General features: G+C 55.4%; 2 protein-coding genes across 2 annotated transcripts; both read left to right on the top strand.

The window, feature by feature from the left end:
• Positions 1–1,887: 1,887 nt before the first annotated feature.
• On the top strand, positions 1,888–3,073 carry SUR2 (Sphingolipid C4-hydroxylase SUR2; the record flags this gene model as incomplete). The annotated part of the gene is made up of 2 exons (XM_032034134.1): positions 1,888–2,575; positions 2,661–3,073. The coding sequence occupies 2 exons, from the start codon at positions 1,888–1,890 to the stop codon at positions 3,071–3,073; spliced, it is 1,101 nt and encodes a 366-aa protein (XP_031886535.1).
• Positions 3,074–10,331: 7,258 nt separating this feature from the next.
• CGGC5_v007465 (uncharacterized protein) lies at positions 10,332–12,453 on the top strand (the record flags this gene model as incomplete). The annotated part of the gene is made up of 3 exons (XM_032034133.2): positions 10,332–10,366; positions 11,088–11,298; positions 11,353–12,453. 3 exons carry the CDS (start codon positions 10,332–10,334, stop codon positions 12,451–12,453), a joined length of 1,347 nt encoding a protein of 448 aa, XP_031886575.2.
• Between the last annotated feature and the right edge of the window lie 81 nt (positions 12,454–12,534).

The following is a 12,534-nucleotide window of genomic DNA, read 5'->3' as shown; positions in this document are numbered from 1 at the left end:
GGGCGAGAACGTGCGCGCGGACCCGGAGGACACTCGCAGCTGGCTGCGGGCGAGCCTGATCTGCTGGAATGCGCATATATCAACCTGATGGAATCTCAACCTGGGAAGGTATTTTGTTTTTGCATCTTGTTTACCATTGTGCATGGATCGCACCAACCTGGATTCTTGTACACAGGAACCCCTGACCTGTACGGCTTGATGATACCAACACTTGAGAATAACCTCTTGGTCAACAACCTCGTCTGTTGCCAATGCAGCAAGGTGCAGCTGGGTGAGGCTGTCTTAGCTAAGCCAGCCGATGAGGTTGAGGCGACGGCGCCGCAGCCGCTGAAGGCTCCAGGGAGATATCCACCACATCCACGTTCGAAGCTGGGATAGCCTCAATTGCGCCCAGCAGGGAGCGACAGCGGTGTGTTCCAGCCCGATCTTTCAACTGCCAGTCTCTGGCGTGTCACATGAACCTCTCTCCGACATGGAGCATCGTATGCTCTTGGGTCTGACCCTTGTGAGAATGACCCTTTTCTTGAATAGCACGTTGGGCGGAGCTATGATGGGACCAACGCCTCACTTTGGACAAGTCATCAAGTCCAGCACCCGTCATGATCAAGCCATGCCCTGCCTGAATTCCTTCGAACGACATGCGGATGTTATTGACGCATGGCACGGAAAGGGGCATCCTCGAGAAGACATTTTGTTGACAGCAGAGAGTGGGCGCATCATCACGATGAGATTGGGCTCTGGACTTATTAAGCATCACCCCTTCATGTCAACACGGCTCGACCAGTCAGCGTCGTGGATCACGGCGAACCGGGCTTACTTAAGCCACCGAGTTGTCCGCGTATCCACGGTGGTGACAGGGGAGAGCCCGGTGGCCTGACACGGCAGCGTAGCAAGCCGCGCAGGGTGTTAAAGTTATGACAACATGACAAGGCCGCCGCGAATTACGCGAGGAGCCAGCTCGTGGTTGTAGTGGCAGGCGTTCGTCATCGCAGCGTATTGTCGGCTGTCAGTGCCAACACGCGGCGAGACTCGCAAAGGAGCGAGGTAGCGCGCAATTGTCGAACCCAGTTACGAGTGCACGCATAAATGGAATGGCAATTGGCGCATGCTCGCAGAGTCTAAAAGGCCTCCAGCTGATCTTGTCCCTCAAGTGACCAAGCTTAGAACGCGACGGCATTTGTGGTTCGATCCGTGGCAAAACCGGGAGACAGTCGAAAGGCGAGAGGCCCGCGCCTTTTCACAAGCGAGATTGATAAAGCGCATCATTCTTGGAGTGGGTGATGGGCCAGCACGGCACCACCGCAGGGCCAGCGCCTCGAGAAGAGCCCGGCCTCCGAGAAAGGGAAAAAATTGCCCGCCCGCTCTTCCGCCGTCGCCGCTAAGACCGTTGCCTATCATCTTTCAAAGCACCGAGCGGCCAGCCCAGTGAATAAGACCGTACCTCTAATACTTGCTGCTGTTGTTTTCTGCTCTGCTCCCATCTGTCTCTCACTGTGTACTTACATACCTAAAGTCGAGCGCTATCATTTTTTTGCATTGCAGACAAGGACCAAGCTAGTCAAAGCTAGTGAAACCTCGACCAACAACTCGCCACAGGCCCAGTCGACTGCTCGTCTCAGCCCTGTCTGCATTTGCACCCAAGGATTGGCATTTCATATCCGTACATATCCAACCCGTCCGCTCATTTGGCCTGCGAACGTGCTTCGCCCCCCGCCCTTCCTTCTTAACCTCACCTCGCTCCTTCATTACCGCGCCCTCCGACCGAATCCATTCGCCTCGCAACCTACCTCTCTCCCCTTACACCACCACCCGACACCATACCGATCGCAATCGCCCAATCCCACGACAATCGCACCGGCCATGGTGAACGAAACGGTTCCTCCCACGATGGCCCTCAACTTCACGTCGGCGGCTGCCGACCTTCCGCCTCTTCCGGCCTACACATTGAGGCCCAAGCCGGAACTCATTCCTGGCATTCCAGACAGCTACCTTAACATCTTCGGCCCGATCGTCGTCTACTGGTGCTTGTCAATGTTCTTCCACCTCATTGACACCTACGATGTCTGGCCCCAGTACCGCCTTCACACCCCCGAGGAGATCACCAAGCGCAACCACGTCTCGCGCTACGAGGTCGCCCGCGATGTCCTGATCCAGCAGCTGATCCAGATCGCCATGTCCGTCTTCCTCGAGGTTATTGACGACGAGCAGACCGTTGGCCGCGAAGAGTACGACGTCGCCGTCTGGGCGACCCGCGTCCGCCTCGCCCAGCGCGCCCTGCCCACCGTCCTCGGCCTGCTCGGACTCAACGCCGCCTCGATTTCCAAGAACATGTCTGCCTCGGGCCACCCGTTCATCGCCGGCGCCCTCGCTGGAGGCCACTACCCGTTTCTCACCACCGAGCTGCTTGACGGATCGCACTCCGTCGTCCCCGCCTTCGCCGCTTGGGAGCTCTTTGTCGCTAAGGCCATCTACTGGCTGGTCATCCCCGGTATGCAGCTGTTCGCCGCTGTCTCGGTCCTCGACACATGGCAGTACTTCCTCCACCGTTTGATGCACGTCAACAAGTGGATGTACAGTAAGTTTCACGCCTCGGCGCAAAAGTTGTTTGCGCTCCGGGATCTTCGGAAGAGCTTCAAAAGACTAACAGAGTGCTCCTTTAGCTACCTTCCATTCGCGACACCACCGCCTCTACGTTCCTTACGCCTACGGTGCTCTGTATAACCACCCCTTCGAGGGCTTCCTCCTCGACACCCTCGGCGCCGGTATTGGCTTCCTTCTTACGGGCATGACCGCCCGCCAGGGTCTCCTCTTCTTCTGCTTCTCGACCATCAAGACCGTTGACGACCACTGCGGCTACTCCCTGCCCTGGGACCCCCTGCAGCACATCTCGAGCAACAACGCCGCCTACCACGACATCCACCACCAGACATGGGGCATCAAGACCAACTTCTCGCAGCCCTTCTTCATCTTCTGGGACCGCATCCTGGACACGAGGTACAAGGGCGACAGGAAAAACCGCGTACAGCAAGTGGCAGCGAGCAACAGCAAGGCGGTGGAGGCCAAGTCCGAATGAGAAGCGAAGCAAATTCCCGAATCGGCCGAGGGAGGTGATCGGCGATAGACTCCGAAATCGATCCGAAACCACGTTATTCGACGACGAAACAACATATAATTTACCGCACAACGATGCCCCTTTTCTTCGATTCTTCTGTAAACCCTGCGCGCCCTCCCGCTTTTTGACGCAAAAGTCGAGTCTGGTTTGGATCATTCGGAATTCGAAAAGAGCTCGGTGAATCTTTGCATCCGACGAGAGAGAAGGGATACCATCACGTTAGGGGCGCAAAAAACAAACATAACTTTTTACAAACAAGACACAATAGGGAAAGCATGGGACTGGGCGTTTTCATGTGACACACACATAACATGTTGGGAGCAATGTTTTCTTGTTTTGATTCGATTATTGTGACCACGAGAGAAGAGATGGAAGGGAAAGAATGAGTTGGCCTGTATGCGACACAGCCAGGAGAGGAGATGGAGAGGATTCTCTCTTCACACCTCTATGCAGCATATGCGGTTCCCGTCGCGGCCCGCATCCTTTGAGATGTCGGGCAGCGAAGGATGGAGGAGGGGCAATCGCATCGGCTTTTGCGGAACGTGGCCACGAACAAACTAGTCTTAGGAGGTTGGGAGGATCAGTGACGAAAGGGAGGTCATCAACTCCCACACCAGCTTACCACATCACACACACCTAATGGACGATAATAATTCCTGCAATCACATCATGTGGTCATTCTCACCGTGCTTACTGTAGGAGAAAGCTTGGCAACAGACACACTCCCTGATTCCTTCCTGTGGGGTTGTTAAATACTCTATGTGCAGTTGTTCAAACAGTGAACGGATCTCTCTCATGTGAGAGCGCCATATATGTCACCACTGAGCCACGGACGTCACGCTGCGTGCGGCTCCGGCAACGGAACAGCATAATAGGAGGCGAAGACTGGGCGCGGTTGACGTTCGGAGATGGTACTTGTAACTTCCGAAGGGTGGTCCCAGTCGAGGCTCGGCCGTCCGAACGCTTGGGGCATCCAGGCATCTTAGGCATCTGTCTGGAACCTGTCATCGCCACTCGCGACTTTGATTTGACAGTTCCATACCTATCCATACACAGCCAAAGTCGAGCGTTAGGAAAGGGCACGCATTGTTTGGGGCGTTTTCGCCAGAGAGGCTTCTTCTGTTGCAGTCCCGCTGCAAGTTTAGGCATTCCGTGCTCATCCCGGTGCAAGCTTGCGCAGGTCCAGGTCGCCACCGTTCCTGGAAAGAAGATGATCCGACGATCCATTCTCCTGCCTGGACCGTTTCTAATTCTGACTTTTTGTTGCGTGTATCCGCTGCCCGCGCTGCCCTGCGTGCGTTAGGGTCAAATTAGTGTTGGAAAGAACATCACGACAGCCCACGTTTCTGCTGCTCAGCCTAAGCACCACTCAGGTGGGTTTTTTTTTTTTTTTTTTTTTTTTTTTTTTTTTTTTTTTTGGCGTGTTTGCTGGTGGCTTCATTGTTTGTGCGAGTGTTTTAGGCTGCGCGAACATGACATGATGCGTTAGGCTGCGCGCGAGCGGGAGGCAAACATGTCAGGAGTGCATTCGCTGCAGCTGCACCACACAATGGGGGACCGTTCTTTGGGTTTGCGCGGCCGTGCTGCGAAACGGCAGAGGAAGCACCCGAGGATTTGTGTGATCTGCGCGCAAAGTGTTTGCAACTGGGCGTCATGACCGCAGCGAATCCCGTGCTCTACTACTTGTTCCCTCTCTCAGCTCGGCAGGGGAAACACAGAGCAACGAAGGGTCCCAGGTCCCTCTCCATCCATCTCGAAATGGAAATACGGATATTTGGGATTGTGGGTCTATCAGAACGTGCTCGGGGAATCGGGGAGAACGGGGAGAGGGGGGACGGGACGACGGGGGCATTGAGCGGTGATTCGCGAGGTTCTATCAAAAGTGATCGACGCCGTCAATCTGCGAAGCGAGGCGGGTCTCGTTCTTTCCGCATATGTTCCATATCGTCTGGACGTTGATGCCGGGTCGAGTGAGCAAAGACACAGAATCGCAGCCGCAGGCAGCCCGCCGAAGATGCCAAATTATAGATGGCAGAGTATCATCTACCGAGGGGGAACTATTAGGCCTGCGTAATGAACAATCACCTGCTATTGTGAGGCGTTGATACGACGAACGACTTTGCATTGTTGCACATAAATAATATCAAGCCAACATGATGGTTTCGCGGTGCTCACATCACGTCGTAACATGATTGGCCGAGGTGTGAACCCTGGGAAATTTTGCATGTTTACTGTTCTATCGGTCGTAGGACTGTGATACGCCGGTATTGCTTCTTTTCTTGAGACATGTTATCGTCGTACTTCACAAAAGTATCGTAAATTTTTCAGGTCTCATAACAGACTGATTCAGGGGAGCCCGTGAGATTGGCCGCTAGTGACGGTTCGTTCCAGAGGATTGGACCCTGAAGGCGCGAGATGGTGTGTGTCATTTCTCAAGTGAGCGACGCGACAGCCAATGAGTGGCCGGCGCCCGACGGCCCCCGAATGTGCCTGGCCGTTCGTCCTGCCCTGACAGGGAGAGTCTGGGGATCCAATCAATCCGGGGACCTCGGGCGATCGGGGACCGCTTAGGCGGCACAGCAATAGGCACAGCTTAAGCTGTAGAAGCAGCAATAGGGACGAACTGGAGACGTGACATGAATGGTGTCTTCTGCGACGTGGAGAGAATGAAGCCGAGTCACGTCAAAGACAAAATGCGCAAGGAGCACAGAAACATTCGTGCGTGCCCGTCGTCGGCTTCGTTTTCCCCTTTAAGGAATCGTCAAAAAAGACAAAGAGAAAGCCTCCGAGTCAAGTCGAGACGAAGAGCGAGTCGGCCGTAACCAGTGGGATAATGCAAAGAAACAGTTCAGGTCGGAACGGAGCGCGGACCTGACCAGCCCCGGCCGAGTGCCACTATGGCCTAACACCGATAACGAGCTGCGTTGTGCTGTCTGAGATTTAGAGTTAAGCTCTGAGACCAGGTAGACGAGGTCGAGATGAAGTTGTCGGAGATGTGAGTCGAGCATGATTGGGCAGCTCAGGTGTGTTTGAGGTAACGCCGACTCTTCGTGACAGTCGGCGGCGGCGGTGGTCTGGGTAAGTTGCGATCACGATGGCTCGAACGTGTGGTAGATCGCATGAACCAAACGGGCGTGTGCATCGCGGACACATCGAGTCGACGAATCCGGTAAGGAGCACTTGATGGTTGTGGATTCTGGGGAAGGTCGAAATCGTTTTCAGCAATATGTCAACTAATGTCCAGTCAAGCGCCTCTCGTCCGTGCCTTTGTCGTTTGAGACGCAAACGGAGAGCGCTCCAGAAGGGGGTGCATCGCGGACGCTGCGCGATGGTTCTGGTATCTGGAGTGATTTGGCATCACTTCACTTGGTGTTGTCAAGGCATCACTGCCGCTGTCTGCACTGACGTAAAGCCCTTGGCAGCGTAGCGACGTTTGTGAGGGCAATGTGCCTGATCCATGATACCAATACTCTCAACATGAGCCAATTTGACGTCAATAAACCGTTGCCGTGACACTCCAGCTGAGATGACACTAGAAGGGCTCTAATGCGAAGCTATGCGGTGCATACGCTGGCAACGTGACGATATGAGTGGGTATCTTTCTGGATCCAGCCTGCAAAACACCACAAAGAGATGCAGGGTTCTGCAGCCGGCACATTCCACTGCGTTAGTGCACCTGATGTGTCTGCAGGTCCCGCTCGACAGCGGAGACATATCGCAGCAGCTAGTCTCGACGCCTGCCAAGATCCGGACTGTAGTGTGGTGCTGAAGCTGGAGCTGAAGTCTCCGTCGGCGGCGGACATGAATTCGGCGTAGGTCCGATCTGGACTGGCGGTCCCCGATTGCATCTCGATGCTGGGGAGCTATTGACAGCAGCGTCTGTGAATGGCCGAAATGCGACGGAAGCGACAGGGGCCGGTGACGCCCGTGGACTATTGGCAACAACTTGCAGGATGCTAACTGTTCGAGACTGAGACATGCGCAGTCAAAGGCAGGAAAGGTCAGCTTGTCGAGGATCGTCTGGCGCCGTTCTTCCGGTGGTCAGCGGACCACGATGTTGTCGTATTGTGGTAACGCAGCAATGATACGGGCGGCAATCGATATAGAATGCCGTGGCCGAGTGACACCTCGAAGGGCCGGCGCAACGGACAATGCGATTGTCCATCCGGGGTTGAGGGTCCTCGTGGCGGCATTGAACTGACTCTTTGTCATGGTTAGGGCCGCGACGTCACGAACAAGCCAACATCCATCAGGCACGTCCGGCTCTCTGAACCTCGCGAACGACCTCACAGACTTGATTACCGTCCGGAGGTGACCTTGGGAGCGTCATAGGCGGCGCGGATTAACTGCAATGCGATGGTTGCTTTTCATGCGAGGGGAGATAGGGGGCTGCGAGGACTTCGGATTGTAAGTCACCTTGGTCGGCCGTTTGAAGTGTTCCGTGTAAGTGTGTCTCTCCCGGGGAACAGGGAGTTGTTGGACAGGTAGTTTGACCGTCCAATGTACGTCTGGGGGCGGGAAGCACTGGCGCGGGAGTCGGGTACTGCCTACAGAAAAGCTCCAGAGTTGCCGAGTTGCGGTGACGACGTGTGCTTTGTTTGATCATCGACGACGTGGACGCTCCCTCCCGCGCATCCCAAGCAGACCAGGTCCCGTGGCCCTGCGTACAACAGTGTTGGTTGGGCAAAACAGGCAGGCTGCGACGTGGGAGATGGGACCCAACAAGGAGGGCAGTCTGAGCTTAATAGACGGAGTTCGGCGTGGGGCTTTCCTGCCGCATGGGGATTGATTGGCTCTTGGAGCGTCACGGTTCGCCAGCTGGACAGGAAGACAGCGACGCTTTCTCTTCAGTGTTTGGGAGAAGAGGAAGGAATACACGATCTCGACCTGGGATACCCAAACCCGGAGTGCCATCATGTTCGGCCTGTACCTGCCTCTTGCCAGGACAACGACGACGGAAGATTCTTACATCCATCTCCGTTAGTCTGCTGCTCCCGTCTCTCTGCCGCGTTCCCGTCCCTGCCGTCCGTCTGTGGGTGGCCCGTCCTCCGTCCTCCGTTGGATCAAGCAAGACATAGGAAGAGAGCATCGTAGGCTGCAATGTTTACAACTTGTTGTTGCCTGCAGTGGATCAGAGGTATGGGGCTGCAGGTGATGCTTCCAAATATGGCAGAGAGGCGCAGGCAACGTGCAGCCGCAGCTGAGGCAGGAACGGACTGGCAGGAAGCAGGAACGATCGTGGCTTCCCTTCCTCTGGCGACTGTCTGTCTGACGGTCTGCAAGCGCAGGTGCAGCCCGGTGCAGGTGCAGGGCAGGTGCAATGCAACTCCTGGAATTGCAAATGCAATTGCAGGAAGGCGCAACACAGACCTGCCGACGTGAGAGAAGCAACGCAACGGGCAGTTACGTAGCACCTCATCTTCTGCTTCCACTTTCCTGTCCTTCCCTTTCCTTTCCTTTTCTCCGCTCCGACTCTCATCGCATCTTGCCAAACGAGAACCCAGCAACTTGCAAGCGACATCATCAGCCAGTCCGTCATCTTTGTCCCCTCGAGTCTGAGACTGGTGGACTGTGAGACCTGATCGCCTTGAACCGGCAGACAACCGCGACAAGATTACAACGGAATCTCGTCACCTCAGATCGCTGCTGGCCAATCCCTACCCAGTGGTACTTTACATCGGCGGACCTTAATCAAAAAGCCCATCATCCAATCGATTCTCCCACACGGCAGCACCCCCCCTGCTGCTGCACCCGGCACTCAACCTCGAACGAGGACACCCACATGGCCTGACGAGGCTTCGCTAGCCCTGGCCATATTAGCGCGTTGCATGAACTGTGCCCTTCACGCTGCCGCCGCCCCCTTTCACAGCAGCTGCTGTTGGTGTTGCCTCGCCTCCAAAAGGCGCTGTTGGTTGACAGAAACCGTCAGAGTCTCTCCGTTACGTCCGCTTCAGCTTTCACCACGAAACCAATCCTCGCTGCCTCAGGAAAGGCCGCGGCCTCTAAGGCCTCTGGGTCTTGGCCAACTCCGTGGGGTCTCTGCCACCTCGAAGCCACAAAACCCACCCCGGCGAAAGCCTTCAACAGCAGCCTGCCCCCATCTTACCCAACTTGGCTGACTTGACGCCGCTTGCTTTCACCATCGACGCCTCTTCAACCGGGGTCTCACGGGTCTTGCGGAATTGCTAGAGGGGCCTTTGGGTGGGCTCAAAGCGCGACTCCTGCCGCCAGATCGAGAGAAGGACCAGCCAGAATCCACTATATCCACTGAACCCACCTGTTCTTGTTCTTCTTTACCTTGCGCTCGTGCGCGAGAGACCATTCAAATAGCCTGGGAGACCCTGGTTTTGGTCTCCTCTGGGCCTGGTTCGACTGGCTGCCAGGGCACGTTTCTGTTGCGACCGTCCAATTATTCTCTCACCCACGCTACTGCTTCAGCCTACGCTACCTTTACGGCTCTGCTTATTGCTCAGCCCTCCGTTCCATTCAGACCCGAATTCAAGGTTCTCGAGACGCTCCCCAGCTCCGTCCGAGGTTCATATATATTAGAGAGCGACTTGCGGGAAACTTCCCTTCAACACCCACCCACACTCCGATCCACCGAACCCGACGCCCAGAAGCAAAACCAAAACCACAGCCAATCCTGAGCAGACGGGTACCTGACTTCCATCTCAACCTCTAACACAGTTCTGGAAAACTCCAATTCCTCCGTTACCTCGCCTGTTTCCAAACCCAGAACCGTACCTGCGTTGCCGTCCAGCCTCTGTTGCTGCATGCTCAGGGCCCGCCCGCTTGTTTCTCTAAGCGCTCACCAGTCAACCGTCGACCTCGCCCATCCAGACTGCCGTCACGGCGCTTCCACGCACATCCCCCTCCTCTCCATTGGTCGACGACCCCCTCCGTCAATTTCAAATCTGCCTTGCCTATTCTCAATCTGGAGCTGCTCTGCGTCTATTCCGACAGAATGGGAAGCCTCCTGGTGTTTCACTGAAATCAAATCCAACTGTGCTGTCCCAACCAACGAAGGCCAAGTCGACTTACACCGCACCGGCCGGGCCAACAACCAGAGGTGGAAATACCAAGCCCTCCGACCTTACCAACAGCCAACAAAGTCACCGGGTGGATTGCGCTGCTACGGCGCCGCGGAACAATAAACCCATTAATTGAGACATACTCCCACATCCTATTTCATTTGGGCTCTGCCCAACCTATTCCAGCTATGGATCCTACTACGACGCTTTTCACCTTCATGCTGTGAGTCTTTTTATCAGGGCCATAGGTCGTTCATACTGTTCGCTTTCGTTCCTTCATTCCGTTCGCTGGTCGAAATCTCGGCGTCGCTTTCGCTATACACTACCACTACTACCTGAATGTGCGATCTACGTACCGTCATTCGAAATCGCATAATTGTATGTTTGAACAACAACAGCTTCACCCCTCGTCCCATCACCCTCTACACCCATGTCTCGCCCAATCCCACCACCACAGCATGTTCCAGGCCGGCGAAAGTTCGTCGCCTGTCCTCATTTAGCATTTCATAGTCTCTTCAGTTTCCCCAAGAAGTCGGGGAGGGCATTCGGGGACCGGCGCCGAAGTTTGTTTGCCTGTGCTTAACCAACTGCTTGGGCTCATGTTTCGAACATTGTCGGACGGAAAAGTTTATATCGGGTTATGCTATGCCCTGCGTCCCCGGCCCTAGCTTGCGCCCGTTCCTCTCCTTCCACCCTCCATCATGAGCCCAACGGCAACCTTCCGAGAACTCCGTCAAACGCCTGCCAAAGCCAAAAGGCATCGCCGACCTTGGTCGGCACCTCGTCCGCTTTCGGGGGAGGACAGGTACAAGGGCCACCCAGGCCTGATGCTCGGCGTGAGCCTAGCGGCTGACTGCATGCATCACTGAACATCCTCGAGCTTCCATGATATATAACATCTTGACATCCCCAAGTCCTGGTTTACTAACCAAAGCATCTTGTAGCCAAACTCACCCTTCCGTAAGAACAGTAAAGCTGGTTGGATCTTGGGATAACTTCTCCAAACCGTACACAATGGAGCGAGACATTCGACGAGATCGCGGCCAATGGCGCGGATGCCACACCTTCAACGACATCACCATCGACGATGACTTTGGAGCGCGGGACAAGAAACGCAACGGTGGCTTGAAGATGGGCAACACCTATTACTACTACGTGAGCAATGGTCTCGTGGCTGAAATGCCATCGACATTGGCTAACACGTCTCAGTATGAGCTTGACGGTATCCATGAAGCTCACAACCCTGCTCTGCCGACCACCACGCAATGCCCGTATTTGCCAGGACAAACTGTAAACACTCTGGAAGTTCCATACGAGATGGCGGCGGAACGCAAGCGCAGCGCATCATTGGGCTCTCTTCACCAGGGCGAGTACAGGACCATGAACCCGGAGGACAAGTTCATCACTCCCCGCCCACCACCACCCATCCCCGGCAGTCCCCACCAGCGCCTGGGCTCCGCCCCCGCGGCTCCACCTTCCAGAGCGATCGCACGCTCTGGCTCAACCTCACCACCACCCACATGGCGCCGTCTCTTCTCCAGGAAGCCCTCCACCAGCCGCAGCACAGAGCGTGGGCGCCAGATGGACGATGATGAGCGTCCTGTTTCTCCGTACTCATATACCCACTCCGACGACAGCAGAAGCGAGTCCTCAGACGGCAGCCGTACGCGCGATCTCTCTCCCGAGAGCTTGCGCAGGTTTCTCTCTGATGAGAACCCGTTCGCAAGGGCCAATGAGAATCGGCCCACTGTTTACATCCCTGATGATATTGTGGAAGAGATCGAGGACGACGAGAACTTCGCGTCTTCAGCCCTCTCCGAAATCAACCACTACGCTACCAGCCTGTCACCACCGCCTTTCAAGCGCTCCCACTCTGACAGCACCCTACCCACCGTGAGCAACGTCAAGGTGCTCACTCGTGAGAAGAAGTATTCTCCTCTTCCTCCTCTGCCTATTAAAGAACTTGAGGAGATCGCTCCTGCCTCACGCTTCTCATTTTCATCCGACTCAAGCGTCGCCTCTTCTATTGAGCCCATGTCCCCTGAGGATGAGGCTCCTTCCTTCTACGACTCTACCGACGATGACCGCTTCTCTAACGAGAGTGACGTGAACTACGTCCAGCCTCTATCCCTACCCGGCTCAAGAAAGCCCTCTTTGGAGCAGAATTACAGCCTGCCCCGTGCACCTGGTATCAAGAACCACCCAGGTGTCACCACTACTGTGGTCTCAGCACCTACCGACAACCAGCTCGATGACTTGGTCAACGAGATGGGTTGGATGGTCGACATTATCCGGGGCAAGGGTGTCTAAATAGAGTCTCCTCGGGTAGTCCTACACATGGACGACCACAGACACACACAACCACCTACAGCAACGTCACAAATAGACACG

This window comes from Colletotrichum fructicola, assembly GCF_000319635.2.
Source record: "Colletotrichum fructicola Nara gc5 chromosome Unknown KSG_Nara_v1_contig04, whole genome shotgun sequence".
NCBI classification, from domain to species: Eukaryota; Fungi; Ascomycota; class Sordariomycetes; order Glomerellales; family Glomerellaceae; genus Colletotrichum; species Colletotrichum fructicola.
Note: the sequence above shows the minus strand (reverse complement) of the source record. Positions and strands in the feature narration are given on the sequence as shown.